Raw genomic sequence first — 18,473 nt, forward strand, 5'->3', positions numbered from 1 at the left:
AACGGCGCTGTTGATGTGTAAACGGGATGTAATTCTGAAGGGGGCCGAGTGGTGTTGTGATCTGACACGACTGCAATGACCTCATGGCTTTACTTACAAGCAACTCGCGAGCGAGCGAAAACAACCACAGCGATGCAGCACAAAAAACGAGGCTGTCACAACAGCCACAACCAAACAACACAGACAAACACAGAAGAAACGACACAAAGGCAAAGAAGGCGCCCATGTAACACACACACACACACGCGCGCGCGCGCGCACAGCATGGAGCACACCATGCTCACTGTAGATGCGCACAAGCCCTCGTGCACGGTCGCATCAAACTCAGGGCATGGGACTCAAAGCTACCAGCACACACGCACGCACACACGCACGCGCAAACGTAAAACCTCACCACCGCCCCCCCCTCCTCCTGTCGTAAAATCACAAATGACTTCTCTTAACGTTGTCGAATCACTTTGGCACCGACTCGTCCACCACCACCACCACCATCACCACCATCATCATCACAATCACAACCGCCGCCGTTGCAGCCATCTGTATCCGGCATGCAAGGTGCAGCCTACATGGGCCTGGGCAACGCATCAATCTCCTCTGATGCGTCGCCATAGCCGTCGATATCGCCCTTCTTCACAAGCACCACGCTCGTCGGCCGCTTCGTCTGCCCGGCGGCACCAAGATCCTGCAGGCGCACCAGGCAACGGAGACAAAACAGCAGTTGGTGGTGAGTGTGCGAGAAATGAAGAGGGGCATGGGGAGCAAGAGTGAGATAAGGAGGCAGCCCAGGCAGCGATGGCCGTGGTGGAGCCAATGTGGCGTACAGGCATGAACGTGCAGAAACACCTTCAAAAATGCTCTTTGCAGCTCACCTTCTTTGACGGGATGTAGCAGTAGGGCACCTTGGCGTCCTCGCACATGACGGGAATGTGTGAAATGACGTCGATGGGAGACACGTCGCCAGCCAGGATGCAGATGCTGCGTTGAGAAGGTGGGGAGAGGGTTTGGAGATGCGGAGATGGTGTGTCAGTGACACGCAGGTGAGCAAGGCGCGAGATTCAACGACGACCCAAGATCGTGTGCATGGCATGGCTCGCGAGCCGATGCAAGCAATGTGTTGCGTGCATCACCGCTCAATGTACACACAGCAGAGGTGATGGGGAGGACGAAACAACAAGGTGCAGGTTGGTGATGTTACACACCCAGCAGCGCCCTTGCGAATTGCCTTGCTGACTTCCTTGACACCACGACACAGGGACTTGTTCTTGTGTGCCTTCTTCACCATCTGTATGGCACGGGCATACATGTACACATGTGCGTGCGTGCGTATACATGTGTGTGTACGTGTACATGTGCGTGTATGCGTGCGTATGTGAGAGAGTGTTGAGGCAACCAAAAGGCGGGGCGCGTGCATACCGATCAACCCCACGAGAAAAGACACGGCTCAAACGCGCTGGTTGGATATGGCTATCGCGCAAACCGCCGACTTGTGTACACAATCGCACACACAACACACTCCCAGAATACACACACACAACCCACAACACACAACAACACACGTACCTTGTACAGCTTCTTTGTGAGCTTCTTGTCTGCCAAAGGCTTAGCGATGACGCTCACGCGTTGTACCAGGACCTCATATGGGATTTCCTCCTCTGTGGCGGGTGTGTCGTTCTTCTCCTTCTTCTCCTTCTTCTCCTTCTTGTCCTTCTTGGCCTTCTTCTCCTTCTTGGCCTTCTTTGGCGTGTGCTCGTTGCCTGTTTCCCAGCGACAGCAGCAGACAGCGGTCAGTGAGTGGCAAGTTCAGGTTGGAAAACGAGAAGGAAGCGGGGTTGGCAACATGCCACGTAAAAATTACGACCCAATGGGACAAGGGTAGGGCAACTCATGGGGTGGGTTGGCATCAGCGAGCAAGGTTCAATTAGACTTTGGTCCTCACGGGTGTCAAATCAGAGACTCAAGTCGATTTGCTCATCACTTGCCAACAAAAAAAGCAACACAAAGGGAAACAGGGCCCCGCACGACACACACGCAACCGCACATGTTCACATCAAACAAGCCTCACAGTGGGAAAGAGAGAGATGGAGAGAGGTGGGAGAAGGAGGAGGGGGTGCATCCGCATGTTAACACAAGAAGCACAAGCTCAGTGCATGCGCATAAGCATCGGCGTACCCATGGCTGGTTTGGTTTGGTTTGGTTTGGTTTGCTTCTCACGTGGCAGGCGGTGTGTGGAAAATTGTCGGATGGCTTGGATGAAATTTCTCCAGGCAGCCGCCAGCAGAAAAATAAATTCGGCGGCAGTTGCGAGCAGACACAGCAGCAGTGAACGTTTCTTCGCTCGCTCGCAGTGCAGTCGTGTCTGACACAGGAAGACAGAAGCGTGCGTGCGTGAGTGTCGGTGTTGTTGAAGGGTACACAGCGTTGCAAAAGGTTGCACACACTGCAAGCAGAGTGTGTGTGTGCGTGTGTTTGTGTGTACGTGAGAGTGAGTGACAACAGCAGGTTGGTTTGGAGGAGGTGACAAGCAAGGACAGCAAGAACAGCCGACCATGTGGCGGTTTTCCGTTGAGTTTGACATGATGCTCGCCGTCGTGCAGAGCGGCACTGATGCACAGATCATGTCCGATGACTTCAAGGCCCGCGCTCGCGATTTCGCCAGAGAAGTGCAAGCACTTGGCGCCAAGGTGTGTGTGATTGTGTATGCGTGTGCGTGCGTTGGTGTGTATGTGTGTGCGTGGGTTTCTGCGTGTGTGTGCGCGTGCGTGTGCGCGCGTGCGTGTATGTCTGTGTGTGTGTGTGTCTGTGCGCTTCTGTATCTCTGTGCCTGTGTCTGTCTGTCTGTGTGCATCTGTATCTCTGTGCCTGTGTCTGTCCGTCTGTGTGCATCTATGCGTCCTTGTGTCCGTCTGTCCATCTGCCGTGTTTTCTCATCGACAATATCGGTGTGCCTTCTGCGTCCTCAATACATGCACACACACACGCAAACACACGCCTTGCGTATGTTCACGTGCCCTGTTTGCTTGTGTTCAGGATGCCCGCGCGTTTTACCTGCGCCCGCAGGACGCAACAGTGCGGCAACAGCTGGAAAGCGGCACAGACCGACGTGTTCCGCTCTTTCCGGATGACGACCGTGCAACCGCACCGCACGTGTCGCAAGAGGTCGTGGAGCAGGCGATTGTCCTCTCCGACCTCCTTGGGCTGCACGAGCAGACTTGCTGCGGCCTCGTGCTGGAGGCTGTATCGCCACACACGGTGCCGCTGGCCATGCACACGGCTGACACCACAACCAAGGCCATGTACCTCTACTTCCAGGCGTGCCAGACCCTGTCTCGCTGCTTCTGCATCCTCGCCGACGAAGCTGCAAGCACCACCGAGACGTCCCTCTCGGGGTTTGCGCGGGAATGGTTTGACAAGGAGGTCACAAACCCCCTGGAGATTGCCATGACGTGTGTGCGCAACTGCGACGCGCAGGAAGACTGGAGGACCGTGCAGCGCTGTATTGGTGCGCTTCCTGACGCCAAGGCATCCTCCGTGAGTTGCCCTCCTCTCCCGTGTCAAATGTGTGTGTGTTTGTATTTTTGTGTGTGTGTGTGTGTTTGTATTTTTGTGTGTGTGTGTGTGTGTGTGTGTGTGTGTGTGTATTTGTGTGTGTGTGTGTGTGTGTTTGTATTTGTGTGTGTGTGTGTGTGGTTTATGTTTGCGCCATGTTTGCGCCTCTGTGCGCACGTGCGTACGCGTGTTGTGCATGCGATGACTTTTTGTGGTTCTCCATATCTTCAAGTGCATGGGACAATGCCTCACACGTGACCCCCCGTGTGTACGTGTGAGCAGCAAGCGCCGATGGACGTCATCACGGCGCACATGGAGCACGTTGTGTTTGAGCGCGAGGTCGAATACGCAGACATGCTCCTCACCATCGTTGCCAACGCCAGCCTCGTCCCGCAATCACAAGGTGTGTGTGTGCGTGTGTGTGTGTGTGTGTGTGTGTGTGTGTGTGTGTGTGTGTGTGGGTGGGTGGGTGTGGGTGGGTGTGGGTGGGTGTTGGAATGCACACTTGTGTGCACGACAGTTTTGTTTCGTTTTGCTTGTGCTTGCGGTTGCTTGATTGGCGCCAACTTACAGTACATGTGTGGCTCTGCATGTTTTGCTTTGGTGCAGAGTCGTCGCTGCTGGAGATCAGCCCGCTGCAGGTCGCCCTCCTCGTACAGGTCAGAAGCCAGAAGTTGAGCCGAGAACAACAACAACAACAACAACAACGACAACAACAACAACAACAACAACAACAACATGAACGGGTTTGCTTTGCTTACAGCCTTCTCCCAGACGCGCTCTCATTCAACATCTCGCTGTTCGTTGTTGTTGCTGCTGTGCGGCTGTGCATGTGTACGTATGCATGTACATGCGTGTGTAAATACATGTGTGTATCAATGCGTGTGTACAGCTGCTGCGGGATGTGTCGGCACTGGACAAGGGCCCGCTGGACAAGCCAAAGTCGGCCGTGTGCAGTCTCATTGCCATCGTCCTCTGCGCATTCCAGGTGCGCGCAGTGTCGCAGTGGTGCTGCAGTCATGGGCATTGTCATAGATGTGTGCGCATGCCTTCTCCACATGCACAACAGCTTCATATGTGCAGTCAACCCCCCCCCCCCCAACACACACACACTGCACACAGCCCTGTCCTCCAACGCTCGCCGACCCCCCTGCCGTCTTCACGCAACACACTCATGCACGCAACACGCTCATGCACACAACACACACACACACACACATACACACCCACATGCCTGCCGACTGCCGCGTGCAGAAGCACCGCGAGTTTCAGCTGCGCGTGCTTGATGTTGCACCGCAGTACACGGCCGACACCGCCCGCGAAAATCCGCTGCTGCTGCCCGGGCCAGACGGACACAACGCAATCGACACGGTGCGCCCATCTGTCGTGCTGTGGCGCCCAGCGAACCTGTGATGTGCTGTGCCGCAAAGCAGAGGAAACACTTGATTGCACATGTTCGTGTATCTGTGTGCGTGTGTGCGTGTGTGTGTACGCGCGCTGTCGTCAGCCCGCGCCGCCGTTGCCGCGTTGATGTAGTGGTGCCATTCTCACAACAGACACGCTCATGTTTACACGTGTACGCGTATGTGCCCTCGCAGGAGCTGTCACAGCCGTGGGGTGGCAGTGTGCTTGTGTGGCGGCTGGTGCGCATCGCGTATGGCCTCATGGTCGACGACAACGAGACGATCGAGCTTGCTCGCGACCCCTCCCACACCATGGCCGCAGGCGCCACAACCAGAGGTGCTCGGCAACACTCGTGCATGTGCGCATGTGTGTTTACATGTTTGCGTGCTGCTTGTGCATGTGTGCGCATCTCTCGGGTCAGCTGCAATTTTTGCGTGCATGACTTCGTATGTCTGTTCCGCGTACCAATGCGTACAGATGTCAGTGTATTTCAACTCACACTGGCCTCAACTCGACCACAACAGGCGTGTTTGACTTTCTTCGCTGCGTGCTGGAGAACCGCGTGTTTGCGCGCGTGTCGCCCATGAGCGCATACAAATCAGACATCTTCCAGATGTACGTGCCATGGCGTGGGTTTGTGGACAGGGGTTGTAGTGCACACTGCCCTGATGTGCTGATGTTGTGTTGTGTTGGCCAATGTTTTCGAAAACTCACCACGCTTGCTTCCTTCCTTTAGGTTCTTTGAATGGCTGATTGAAGACAACCAGCGGGTACGATAACAGCCTGCACTGGCGACGCGGCTCTTGCTTTCATGATCATTTTCTCGTCGTCTTCACCCGCAACGGCATTCCTGCCCTGCCTACCCTCACCTACATCACATACACACACACACACACACACACACACACACACACACACACACACACACACACACACACACACACACACACACAGATCACGCACTGGCGGACGATGGCGGACGACTACTACCAGGAGCACGCGAGCCAGCGGCTGCAGGAGGAGATGCTGCAGGGCTACGACCGCCACCACAACAGCTTGTTCACGGACGACTTTCAGCACCTCATGCAGGCCGCCACCGCCCTCTTCAGGTCGCCGTGCTCCCCACACTGCGCAGTTGTGCATGTGCATGTGTGTATGTATGTATGTATGTATGTGTGTGTGTGTGTGTGTGTGTGTGTGTGTGTGCGAGTGTGCGAGTGTGCGAGTGTGCGAGTGGGTTGTGTCGAGGAGGTGGCCCGTTGCAGGTGGTCCGTAGGAGGTGGTGCAGATTCTGTACGCCAACAAACTGTTGCACGTGCTTCACTCACTCATTCCCTCGTTTGTTCGATCCTCCTCCTCACCGCTACCACCACCGCCTTTGTGCTACAGGCTGCCGAGCTTGAGCGAGGACCGCGTCAACCCGTCAAACTGGGAGTCGTTCCTCAAAACAGCCGGTGCGTGTTGCCACGGTTCTGTCTGCCCCTCCTCCCCCTTCCGTTGCGCCATTTGCGTTTCACTGGGCGGTGGACCCAATGAATTGTTTCGGTTACGCTCGACCCACGGTGGCTCAAATTTCGTTGCGCTGTGATCACACACACACACACACATACACATACACATATATGTATACACACATACAACAATTTACACGCACACACACACACTCTCTCTCCTTCTCTCTTGTTTGTACATGCTTTTACAGGCACAGCTCACATCTCAAACTACCAAGCCTTCCTCGACCTTGTATGTACTGTGCCGCTGCGACAAATTGGTGTCTGCATGAACGTGTGTCTGTGAACCAATTGCTTGTGCATCCACGGTGCGCGGGTTGGGTCTTCAAAGCTCACGTACGCTCGCGCACATGTTCATGTATGTTGACCACTTTTGAACAGCTGCATGCCTTTGTTATTGGATTTGACACGGCATCCACCGTCTTCAACCTCTTCAGCATTGCGTTCAGTGAGTCAGCACACACACACACACACGCACACCGGCGCACATGCACACTTGCGCTTGCACGTCACACCAATTGAACACGCCAACCCGCACTCGAATCATAGTTTGCCTTTTCTTTTTCCCTTTTTTTTTTTGTTTGTTTTGTATCGCTGCCTGTCTCACCGTACGTGTGCGCGTGTGCTCTGCAGCCAAGCAAAACGAGGTGTTTACGTGGCGGAATCTGCTTGATGCAATCAAGGGCTACGTCGACGAGCTCACGCAGGGAAACACAGGTACTGACGTGTCGCGATGATGATGCAATCACTTGTGCTCATACCAGTTGGATTTAGTGTTTGCTTGCCCACACTCAAACACACACCGCTAACTTAACCTTGTTTTGTTACCCTTGGTTGCCCACGTGATTGTGCGTTTGTGGTTGTGTGCAATAGCGTTGAATGCAGACATTGAGACGCAGAAGATGCTCATCGCCTACTTTGACATCCTCGGTGCTGTGGTGCGTCCCCAAGTGCTCGCGCTGACCGCCAGCAGCCGTGTGCTGTTTCTCGTGCTGTGCGACTTTGCGCCTCTTTACAAATCACTTCTAACTCTCACACACACAAAACTACACGCACGCACGCACAACACACAACACACAACACAACCCGTACACACGAAACACTCTCATTCCTCACCTGCACGTAATTTCCGTTCCCCGTGCACGTGTCAACAGGCTGAGCACGTGCACAAGCACCACAACGGCGCAACGTTTGCCTTTGATGGGGAGTTTCTGGATTGGCTGCTGCAGCTGTTCCTGTGCCCCGTGACGAGCGAGATCAAAGGCGCCGTGTGCCGCGCCCTCGCTGGCCTGTGTCACTCCAAAGACGCTGCGCAATACGTCTGGACCAGGCTCTGCGAAGAAGAGGGCATGCTCGAGATGGCAAGCCTCGCAGAGGCGTAAGTGCAACAACAGGATGTGTGTGCGTGTGTGTGTGCAGTTGTCTGTGTGCCTGTGTGCCTGCGTGCTTGTCCATTCATCTACTGTGTTGTGTGTGCTCGAGTGGCACGCGGATGCTTGGTCGAGGCGCCTCTCACATGCCGATCCGGCCTAACCTTGCCCGTTGCTCCCACTGCATACCACGGCAGGCGGGTTCGAGATGATGTTGGCCTGGCTCGCGACTTTATGAACGAGCGCAGCGCGCGTGTGTACGACGAAACACGCGGTTTCCTCGACCTCCTCACTGTCCTCTTGCCTTCCTTCGAGGTGTGTGCACCATGCATTTCCCAAGCTCCCCAATGACGCTCCCTTGCACTCTGCGTTTGGTGTGCAGCTTGAATCTGCACCCACAAGGCACACATGGGCGTCCACCTCTCCACAAGCGATGCACCTTCTCACACAACTGCATGTGGTGTGATGCATTTCAAATCCCCCACCTCCCTTTTACCATCCCGCAGACTGCACGGCTTGATCCCAGCCTGCTGCTTCAGAAGGTTGACGCGTTTATGTCGCTGGTTGTGGACAACGTCTTTGCAAACGTGCTGCAGCAGAGCTACGTTGACGCCACCGCCAAGTGGCAGCTGGCTGAGACTCTCGTCGTCTTCATCCGCCGTGTTCTCTGTCAGTCTTCTCATACGTGTTTGTGTGCGTGTGTTTGTGTGTTCTCGTGTGTGCTTGTGCGTGTGCGTGTGCGTGTGCGTGCGTTTGTATAGCCTCGTGTGTGTGCGTGTGTGCGTGTGTGAAAACAACCACTTGCATGCGTTCTGCCTGCGTCGCCTTGCCGCCCTCTTCCAACCTCCCCCCCCCCAACTGTGTGCCCGTCCCTGAACCAGGCGAGTACTATCCCGCCACCACGGACTTCATTGACGATCGCGCGCGAGAGCTTACACAGCAGCCGCAGCCGCAGCAGCCCCCGCTGCGCCACGCCGGCCGCTTCCGTACGTCCTGCGCTATTGTTCTCTCCTGCATGCCGTAACAGACGTGATGGTGGTGGTAACATGATGCTGTGGTTGCTGTCGCGGAGATCGCTGTGACAGCCACAGTTGGTTTGTGCTCGTGTCTGTGCTTGGGCTTGACATCACTCTCCTCTTCATCGCGCTCACGTGTACCGTGTTCCAACGCGTCATGCGTCTCTGTTGGTTGCGTGATCTTCGGCAGTGCTGCGTCGCCTGTCTGATGATGAGCACACGTTGCGCACCATCAAGGACGTTGTGAGGCTGGCCGCCAACAACCACAAGTACGCGCTTGACTCCAAGGCCCGCACGCACTTTATGAACTGCGTCGAGCCGTGCATGGATGTGCTCGAGATGACGTTTGTTCGCCAGGTCAGTCTACCCCTTGCTTGTACGTGTGCGCCTACGTGGATGTGTGTGCTGAGCCACCCCTGCTTGCTCTAATTGTTCAGACCTCAATTGTGCACCCCTTGCACAACGTTGCTCATACACGCACACATACATATCCATACACTCGCTCACACACGCTCGATGTCGCTACGTCTGCATGAACGTGCATGTTTGTTTTGGACAGCGTGCGATGGAGCCGTATGCGCCCGTGCTGCAGCCGCTGGCGTCGCAGCTGCTCGACCTCGTTGGTGACGTCAGCACGCTCCTCAGCAGGGATTTTGAAGAGAAATACGCTCTGAAGGTGCATAGGCTTGTCCACACACACACACACACACACACACACACACACACACACACACACACACACACACATCGGTATCAACTGCATGCTCGAGATAACTAGCACGAGCACATCAACGTGCACTCGCGCAATCACACATTTGCACGTTCTCCCTATTCATCAACCCCTCGCTGCAGTGATCATCCGCCCCTCCCTTGCCTAACCACCCTCAAAACACGCGAACACACTTACTGCCTCATTCGCAGGCCATCACGCTGCTGTGGCACGTCCTGCGGTCGCCGCGCCGCTCGCACGACTTTGGGTCCATTTTCCGTCGCCTGGGCGGCTTCCACCTGCAGACGATCATCGACAGCCTGCAGCTGCGGCTACACGATGTGCGGCCAACCGTCAACGCCGTGCCCACTGGCGAGGAGCACTTTGATGTGCACGGCCAGGTGCACTCCACCTTCACCAACGCCGTGGCGACCAGCATCCTGCACCTTCTGCACCATCTTCTGCAATCGAGCCAGAAGAACGTCGCCTTTCTCCTCCTTGGCCTTTCCAGCGTCGTGGACGGTACTCAGGTAGCAAGCTGCTCGCTGCCTTGCTTTGCTTTGCTGTGCTTTGCTTTCCAACGTTTGCAGTTTTCTTCGATGTGCTGCGGTGCTTTCATCCCATCCCCCTCTCGAGCATGCATTGCAGTCCAAATCACCCCTTTCGTGTTTTCAGCTGACACATGCGCCCTTCCCTCTCTTCCCTCTCTTCCCTCTCTTCCCTCTCTTCCCTCTCTTCCCTCTCTTCCCTCTCTTCCCTCTCTTCCCTCCTTACCTCCTTACCTCCTGAACTCTTGCAACCAACAGCGCCGCATCCGCCCGCCTGGCCCTGGGGAGCCGAGCAACTGTCTGTACTCGCTCGTGTACCTGCTCGACCCAAAGCAGTCACCTCCGCTCGTGCAGTGCAACCCAGAGTGCGCCGAGCTGGCTGCACAGATCTTGTATGTGCTGTGTTGGTTCCCCCAGACGTCGCAGCCTGTGATGGCCTATCTGCGCGACAGTGAGGACTTTTTCAGCAACCACATGCGCGCCCTCGCTGCGCGCGCGACGGGCAGCCTGACCCCAACGCAGGTGGCCGCCCAGCACCACTACACGGCGTGGGTGCTGAAGATGCTTGCGCTCGAGCTGTACTCGCCCTCCAAGGGCGGCAGCGGCGAGTCGCAGTCGGGCCTGGTTGAGGCCATGCTCGAGCTCGACTCGCCACGGTTTGACAGCGCGGGGCGCGGGGCGCGGCGGCGGCTGCTGCAGCTGCTGGACCAGATTTCCCTCGAGTCTGACCCCGTCGCAGCACCGGACCTGCACGTGCTTGACATTGGGCTTGTCAACGCGGCCTTCAAGCGGTGCACGGGCCCGCGCATGGGCCGCGAGGGTGCGCAGTACTGCCGGATCGGGGATATGATTGACGCCATTCGAAGCAGCATCGACCAGGTGCACGACGAGGCGGCGGTTGAGGCCGAGCTGGCGCAGGTGGCGCGCATTGCCGAGCAGAGCAACACCAACAGCGAGCTGCGGGCGGCAAAGGCACACCTCCTTCGCGCGTGGCACCGCGCCGTGGAGGTTGCGCTCATCAAGTACCCGTACCAGACAAGCCCGACCAACCGCGTGCACACGGTGTCGCACATGCTGTCTGAGGTGCTGAACAGGCTGCCGGAGAACCCGGACCAACAGCAGCGGCTGGAGCCCGAGCTGCTCACCGTCGTGTCGGACATTCTGGTGACGATGATGTCCATCCTGGTGGACGCGACGCTCATGCTCTCGCGCGAGCAGGCGCGGGCCGCCCTCTCCACCAGCGTTCTCCGCCGCATCCTCGACGGCATTGTCTTTGGTATTCTCTTCAGGGACAGCACGACGCGCATGCGGCTCAACCAGTACGGCGCCCTGCTCTTCTACCTACGCATTGCCCGGGAGACGGGCGACCCGACATACAGCGAGCGCCTGCGTGCGCCGCAACGCCGCTTCCTGGAGACGGTGGTGCAGGACGCCAGCGACTCGAGTGGGTTTACGTCAGTGCTCGCCACCTCCGCGCTCAAGGAGGTTTTGCGCGTGTGCCGCCAGCACTCTGCGGTGTGGCTGACGTACTTTGGGCGATTCGGGCACCTGAACGGGTTTGTTGCGCAGCTGCAGGACACGGACGATGCTCTCATGCGCGCAATGACGTCCACGGATGAACGGTCCCTCCTTGTCATCCAGGAACATCTTGCCCGCCTGGGCTTCCTGCTGGAGGTGTCACACAGGTCCTCGGGCCCAACGCTGCTGTTCACCACAGACTTGCTTCGCGTGTTGGAGCAGGCGCGCTTCATTGACGCTCGGCCCATGGCAGAGGACGTCCACAGCACGCGTCCCATGCACTCCACAGCGTGCGTACCCTTCTCTGTGTGTGTGTGTGCGTTTGTTTGTTGTGTGCGTTTGTTTGTTTGCATGTGTGCATCGGCAAACGAGGCTTGCTTGTGTTTTGGTGTTGCTGGGTGGCTGCGCCAGTGCTCTGCTGATTTGCTCCTCCGCTCCCGCATTTCCATTTGCGTGTGTTCCCATTGGATGCGGACTGCCACCACCACAGGCTGCTGGACGAGCACACCTCGCGGCTGCAGCGCCATCGCAGCATCGTCATCCCCGTCATCCAGCTCGTCGTCAGCCTCCTACAGAAGTGCAAGCAACAGGTGTGTTCGTATGTGTGTGTGTGTGTGTTCGTATGTGTGTTCGTCTGTCTGCCTGTCCATCTGTGTACGTGCGATTGCGTTATTGTGATGGGATCATTCCTGGCCAACACTCACAACACGGCATAATCCACAATCGCCATGACAACACCAGGATACCAAGGTTGTGAGCCACATCATCACGTTTGTGCAGCGCCACCTTGGCCAGTACTTCCGCCCCGTTTTGAAGGTGGGTGTGGGCTGCATCACAACCCGACAGCACGCGTCGTTCCCTGCACACTTGTGGGGGCTGCTTGCCTATTTCGCTGTCGACTGTTCTGGAAAGGGCGGGGGTGGGTGTTTTGTTTGTGTCTTTCCTTCGAAACTCACGTTTGTTTGTCGCGAAACTCCTTGTGCGTCCCTTCTATGATCAGGACCGGGTTGGTGTGATTGATGTGCAATCGCTTGAAGAGTTGTGTGTTGTCACCTCCATGTTCCGGCTGCTCTCTCGCTACGGAACCACGCTGCGCACAGCCCTTGGCGCAAACGACCTCAGGTGCCCAACACAAACTGCGCACGTGCTTGCTTGTGTTTTGTTTTCGTGTTTTTTTTTTACTTGTTTGTTTTGGGGGGGGGGGGGGGGGGGGTTTTTTTTTTGCTTTTCGTCCTCCCCACACATACACACTTACTTACACGAATATTGATGCACACGCAAATGCGCGTGTTTGTGGTTGTCCACTGCAGGGTTCAGCACCAGATGGTGTCGCTCGCGGTTAAGTACTCCAAGCCAGGGGCGTGGCGGTCCACCCAGCACTGCTCGCAACTGGAGAAGCGCACCATGGAGACATATGTCAACCAAATTGTCTTCAATGCGCTCTCATACATGCGCACGCGGATGGATGAAGGTGCGCTGATTGCGTGTGGCGTGTTCGAACTCGCTTTGCTGATGTTTTTTTTTTTTGCTCGATTGTTTGTTTGTTTGTTTGGTTGGTTGGTTGGTTGGTTGGTTGATTGATTGGATTGTTCGTTCGTTTTGTGTGCTAGGATGGGAGTGTTGCGATTTGTTAGCACTCAATTTCGCACAAACCCGCTCTCACCCACCTTCGCCCAAGCCCGCTCTCACCCACACTTCATCTCTCTCTTGTTGAATGTAGACTGTGCTCGCACATACACGCGCAGCAACATCAACTTGGTCCTGTATCCCAGCATCACACAGACGGTTGAGGACAAGCCAACTCTCCACATTCTTGTCGTGCACATGGAACAAGCCAACGAAACACGCAGGGTACGTGAGGACCGATGAGATGTTTTGCATGCGATTGGGCTTGCGCGTCATTTGTGCACACATGCGTGCGTCCGTGTGTGTGTGTGTGTGTGTGTGTGTGTGTGTGTGTGTGTGTGTGTGTGTGTGTGTGTTTTCGCTGTTGGATAGCTGTGACGGAACAGATGCTCACTAGATGTTGGTCGCATGATGCATTTGCCTGCCACACACAGGCTGCCGTGCAAGCGATTGAGAGCCACGAGGACAGTTTGCGCCGCGTGGAGGAGCTGAGTCGGGAAACGCTGCTGGAGGTATGATTGTATCCAGCGCCAATGGGCATTCACGTCGTCACTCCAGAGGTGTTGTCAGTCACCATTCCTGCTCGCCATGTTTGTTCGTTGATTTAAACATGTATGTGCGTGTGCGTGCAGCTCGATGTTGACCCGGATGTTTCCCGCGAAGAGCAGCAGCAGCAAGCACGGACCACACTCGCTGCCCTGGTATGTCACCATTTTCTGGTGTTGCTGTGCTGATGATAATGTGTGACATCATACCAGTTGCGCCTAGCACAGTATGCGCTTTTGATCGACACGCGCGTTGCTCTTGTTGTCTGCGCCGCACACGAACCACGCACATGCTTGTGTTCACACTCACGCACATATGCATGCATGCACGAATTCACACGTGAGCAGATTACGGAAGCGAAGCGAACGAAAGCGCTTGCGTTTATGATTCTGGAAACGTCTCTGTACATTCTGTGGCGGCACTTGGAGGTGTACCTGCAGTACAACACCCTGCTCAAGGTGTGTGTGTGTTTGTATGACATTGTGATGACATGCAATCAGTGTGTGCATGGGTGCAATATGAGGGAGAGTTGTGTCTGCTCAGCCACGCCTTCCTGAATGGCGAACGTTCCTCAGGGAAGCGCCGTGTCGCAGCAACCAACAGCCAAGGGACCCCGCCGTCTTCGAGGTACGATTCTGTGTGCAGGTGTCTCTGTTGGATCCCTCTGCCTGTGCGTCTATGTGTGATGGCTTGCTCTCTGCACACACTCCAGCTCACATACGAAACAAACAACAACCCACCCTGTTTCCGCCGCTACTGCTGCTGCTGTTGCTGCTGCTTGTTATCACACCAGCTGGGCTGTTTGGTCAGCCTGTTGAGCGCCAGTCCTTCATGGACGACATGGCCACGGATGAAGAGGAGCTCCCTGTTGGCCTTCATCTCGAGGTCAGGGGCTGTGTCATCTGTAATCAATCGCCCATGCTCTGCTGCTGCTGCTGCTGCTGCTGCTGCTGCGCCTGGTACGAGCGCACGACTACTGCTCTGAACTCTTGCCACTGGCGGTTGCCTCAAGTTGCTGACGCCAGCTACACTCCTTGCCGTGTCGCTGTTGTTGGTGATAACACCGATGCTGGAATTGCAGGCCATCAGCGCGGATGAAATTTCGACGCTGAGGCGCGAAGTGGATGCATCACGCACGCTCTCCGTCAAGCAAGGCAGCCTCTTGCACAACCTCGTCGAGGAGGAGGTAGGTGTGTGTGTGTGTGTATCTGTGTGTCTGGTGTCTGTGTGGCTTTGTGTGTTGACTTACGTGTGCCGTTTGTTACCCATCAACGAGAGTGTTGTTCTGAAGTGCATGCACTATTGGCACTATCGACATAATCACTCACTTCACAAGCGGGTGCCCACACACGTGCACAGGCCGCGCGTGCTGCATCGCAAAGTGGGGCGGAGCGCATGGCCAGCAGGGGGATGCTGGATCCCATTGTCAAGCGCATGAAGCGCCTTCGCGTCATGCTGCAGTCTTCCAACAACTAGTTGTCGCCTGACACCACCGATACTGCGTTTGACGTTGTGTTGTGTTTGTTGTGTTGTGCTTGATTGGACTTGTGCTGCTTGTGCGCCGCGCACAGTGATGTGGCGTGGTGTTGTGGATTGACTGCACTGAGTTGACTGGCGTTGCTAGAGGTTGCTGTTTGTTGATGGTGTATTTTGCTTGTTGTGGACTTGTGTTGAAAAGGGCAATGACTGGGGTGAAAAGCAAACAGTAAAACCAAGCCCGTTGACCTCTGACAAGTGACCTATGCAGGTGACCAGCTTGCTCGTGACATGGCTTTGTCAGTTGCTCGAGATGCAGGCGTTGCTCGTGACTCACGGCGTCATATTACCCGACAACAGCTTCAGAAAGTGCCACGGGCCATTGGTCGCGCTTCGTTCGGAGATAATCAACCAGCTGTATGCACGTGTTCAAGACGTCGGTGGGGTTGAGATGATGGCGCGTGCACAGCAACCTTCCACAAAGGATATGAAGGAGTGAAGCAGACAGGCAGCAAATGCACCACACACACACACACGTATACATTACATACACCACACACACATTACTACATTACATACACCACACACAAATTACATACACCACACACACACACATATCACTCCACATACACGCATACACCACACGCATCACACCACATACATCACACACACCACGCAAAGACAATGCGCGCACCTCCTTCATGGTTGATGCGGTAGTCTGCATCTGGTTGACCTTCCAGTGCTGCTGGGGAGTGAACTGCAGTGCATGATGTGTCGGTTGTCCCTGGTACACGACGCTCAAGACCACCGTCGATTGAGAGGTGCCGTACGGTCGCAGGAGGAAGGCGCCATCTTGCTTGCCACGAAGTTTGGCTGTTGCGCAATACATGTTCCAACCCCACGCGGTCATGGAGTTTTGTGCCAGGCCAATAATATGTTAGCACATGTGTATCTGATAGCGCGTGTGCGCACGTCAGCGTTTACCACGAGCGAATCAAGTGCAATGTGCACAGGGCGCAGCTGAGCCAACAAGCACATGCTTGATACACGATGATGCGCTTGTTGCATCAATAGTACACACGAACGACCCTGCCTCTGCAGTACCCTTCATGCATTGCAAACGAGACCGCACGCACCTTCGGCCTGTGCCTTGGTCACGGCTGTGTGGAAATACGGCATGGCAGCCGCCAGAGACGTTGCAGTTGCTGGCGTGGAAGGCATTGGCGGTTGCACGAGCGTTTGTGTGGGCGCTTGCTGTGCAACGGCGGCCGTGCCATTAGGGATACCGCTGGTGAGGGCAACGGGCCACCACGGTTGCTTCGACGACAACACTCTCAGCACCTGTGGTGAGGTGGTGTGATGTGGTGTAATGTGGTGTAATGTGGTATCATGCGGTGCAATGATACGAACATCACGGTCGTGAGCGACGCAATGATACCTTGTGTGTGTGTGTGTGTGTGTGTGTGTGTGTGTGTGTGTGTGTGTGTGTGTGTGTGTGTGTGTGTGCTGATGCGGATGACACCCGCGGCGGTAATTGTGGTGCCGTGGTATTGCGTGTGCATGTTATTATGCGTGTAAGCAGTGGGTGGGTGGATGTCAAGCGTGCGCGAGTATGGGTCTTTACCCCATCAAGGGTGGATTGCGCCGTGTCGGTGCCATTCACGGCAAACATGCCCGATTGCTTGTTGGCAGCAATGAGATGGTGCGTTGGCGCGCCATTGTACACGACACCTACAAACGCAACATGGGTGCGGAGATACACGGCAAGGGGAAGAATATGAGACCACGGCTGACGCTCAATCCGCCTTGATTTGTTGGTGGAGGTTGCGCTCTGCGCATGCTTCACTTGCATTGTCGTCGCGAAGCACAAGTGAGATGCGGGCACACAGACAGCACACATGTCGGTGCACCGACAGAAGAAGACACACATGCGCGCACACGCAAATGACAAGAAACCAAGGCAGCAACATTGTGAACGTACTGAGCACATGGCCTGTGGGGTGAGGGCGCAGCAAGAAGGTGCCGTCAGGCTTGCCGGCCAACATTGCTGTGACAACACGGCAGTGGCGTGCGATGGCAACGTCAATGGTGAGCGGATAAAACGACAGCGACACCGACACAGCGTGGGCGAGAAACACAGGTCGTGCTGTGCTGTGCATGTTGGGGAGGGACAGGCATGTGGGTTCTGTTTGTGTAACCTTGAGCAGCGTACCGTCTGCTTCGGCTTTGCGGGTGCTGGTGTGGTAGTAGAGGGATGACTGGCTCGTTTGAACTGGTGCTGGCTGCGTCGTTCTTGAGGTGCGGGGTGGAATCGGAGGCAAATCGCTTGGTTCAGGCGCTGGGTGTGATTGCTGCACTGGCAGTGGCTGTGGTTGTTGCACTGACAGGTCTGGCTGTGGTGTTGGTGGCTGCAGCGGCTGTTCCTGCTGTGCGTTGGTTTCTGTTGATGGCCCCTGCTTGTCTTGTGGATCAGTCGCAAGCCCCGTGCTGCCCTGGCTGTTGCTGGCGTTGTTGTCAGCGCTGTGTGTTTCTGGCTGGTCCTCTACACTCGGCGTACCCTCACCATCGCCATCGTCGTCAGAGTCGGCATCGCCAACACCACGGTTGTCCAGGGAGGCAAACAGCTCCTGTGGTGAGGTCACGGACGACCTGGAAGACTGCTTGACCAGGGCCTGTTGGAAGTCGTTGCCGTCACCCTGCCTGGTGTTCCTGTCCCACAACATGTACATCCGGGTGAGCAACGCGTGTGTGCGTGCGTGTGTGTGTGTGTGTGTGTGTGTGTGTGTGTGTGTGTCGTGTGTGTGTGTGTGTGTGTGTGTGTGTGTGTGTGTGTGATACCTTAAGCGCTTGCCGACTAACCTGCTGCGGGTGCTGTAACTTTCAGCCCCGGGCATATATCGGTTGCTGCAGCTTCCATGCCAAGCTGAACCGACGGGCAACGCACGGCCATGCTAGGTGGATCAATGTATTCCACTGTAAATGCGTTCGCTGAATCTCATATAGTGCCCCCCCAGTTCACGATTAGAAAATATAGGGTTTCCCGCTCACGCTGAGGTGGTGGTCGGTACTTGAAACAGCCAGAGGTACCTAACACTGCTTAGGATGCTAGAAAAGGTTACGACTAGGGTCGTTATGGACTGCTGGGCCCCGTCTGGGAACCGCAGATCCAATGTGACTCGAACCTTTCTATAGACCAAGCAGCG

The 18,473-nt window shown here is 55.8% G+C and overlaps 3 protein-coding genes across 3 annotated transcripts in view; 1 reads left to right on the top strand and 2 right to left on the bottom strand.

Moving 5' to 3' along the window:
* Positions 1 to 11: 11 nt before the first annotated feature.
* On the bottom strand, positions 12 to 2,271 carry PTSG_01926 (H/ACA ribonucleoprotein complex subunit 2). Its single transcript, XM_004997851.1, has 5 exons — positions 2,170 to 2,271; positions 1,561 to 1,754; positions 1,200 to 1,282; positions 870 to 975; positions 12 to 682 (listed from the first exon to the last, which is right to left on the bottom strand). The coding sequence occupies exons 1-5, from the start codon at positions 2,171 to 2,173 to the stop codon at positions 563 to 565; spliced, it is 507 nt and encodes a 168-aa protein (XP_004997908.1). The 5' UTR covers positions 2,174 to 2,271; the 3' UTR covers positions 12 to 562.
* Positions 2,268 to 15,518, top strand: PTSG_01927 (uncharacterized protein). Its single transcript, XM_004997852.1, has 35 exons — positions 2,268 to 2,681; positions 3,028 to 3,528; positions 3,829 to 3,949; positions 4,156 to 4,205; positions 4,439 to 4,534; positions 4,801 to 4,917; positions 5,145 to 5,286; positions 5,475 to 5,565; positions 5,687 to 5,720; positions 5,905 to 6,059; positions 6,340 to 6,404; positions 6,653 to 6,693; positions 6,843 to 6,909; positions 7,095 to 7,178; positions 7,335 to 7,399; positions 7,616 to 7,839; positions 8,029 to 8,146; positions 8,338 to 8,500; positions 8,713 to 8,817; positions 9,038 to 9,204; positions 9,407 to 9,523; positions 9,769 to 10,086; positions 10,363 to 11,912; positions 12,113 to 12,212; positions 12,364 to 12,438; positions 12,623 to 12,744; positions 12,933 to 13,093; positions 13,343 to 13,473; positions 13,683 to 13,760; positions 13,881 to 13,949; positions 14,142 to 14,252; positions 14,370 to 14,421; positions 14,588 to 14,679; positions 14,876 to 14,980; positions 15,154 to 15,518. The coding sequence occupies exons 1-35, from the start codon at positions 2,547 to 2,549 to the stop codon at positions 15,268 to 15,270; spliced, it is 5,739 nt and encodes a 1,912-aa protein (XP_004997909.1). The 5' UTR covers positions 2,268 to 2,546; the 3' UTR covers positions 15,271 to 15,518.
* The window catches only part of PTSG_11803 (uncharacterized protein), a 6,374-nt gene continuing 3,322 nt past the window's right edge, over positions 15,422 to 18,473 (bottom strand). Inside the window, exons 9-14 of the mRNA XM_004997853.1 lie at positions 17,483 to 17,979; positions 17,252 to 17,317; positions 16,895 to 17,001; positions 16,407 to 16,611; positions 15,965 to 16,143; positions 15,422 to 15,685 (exon numbers count right to left, since the gene is read on the bottom strand). Coding sequence (XP_004997910.1) covers positions 15,617 to 15,685; positions 15,965 to 16,143; positions 16,407 to 16,611; positions 16,895 to 17,001; positions 17,252 to 17,317; positions 17,483 to 17,979 — 1,123 coding nt within the window. The 3' untranslated portion in view covers positions 15,422 to 15,616. The remainder of the gene's footprint in view (positions 15,686 to 15,964; positions 16,144 to 16,406; positions 16,612 to 16,894; positions 17,002 to 17,251; positions 17,318 to 17,482; positions 17,980 to 18,473) is intronic.

The sequence above is a fragment of the Salpingoeca rosetta genome (genome assembly GCF_000188695.1).
Source record: "Salpingoeca rosetta unplaced genomic scaffold supercont1.3, whole genome shotgun sequence".
Classification (NCBI taxonomy): Eukaryota; class Choanoflagellata; order Craspedida; family Salpingoecidae; genus Salpingoeca; species Salpingoeca rosetta.

Coding starts and splice junctions, on each gene's coding strand:
- PTSG_01926 (XM_004997851.1), bottom strand. Junction 1,283..1,560: donor TCACAAAGAAGCTGTACAAG/GTACGTGTGTTG, acceptor CGTGCCATACAG/ATGGTGAAGAAGGCACACAA. Junction 976..1,199: donor ATTCGCAAGGGCGCTGCTGG/GTGTGTAACATC, acceptor TTCTCAACGCAG/CATCTGCATCCTGGCTGGCG.
- PTSG_01927 (XM_004997852.1), top strand. CDS start 2,547: ATGTGGCGGTTTTCCGTTGAGTTTGACATGATGCTCGCCGTCGTGCAG. Junction 9,524..9,768: donor AAGAGAAATACGCTCTGAAG/GTGCATAGGCTT, acceptor CCTCATTCGCAG/GCCATCACGCTGCTGTGGCA. Junction 14,422..14,587: donor GGGACCCCGCCGTCTTCGAG/GTACGATTCTGT, acceptor TTATCACACCAG/CTGGGCTGTTTGGTCAGCCT.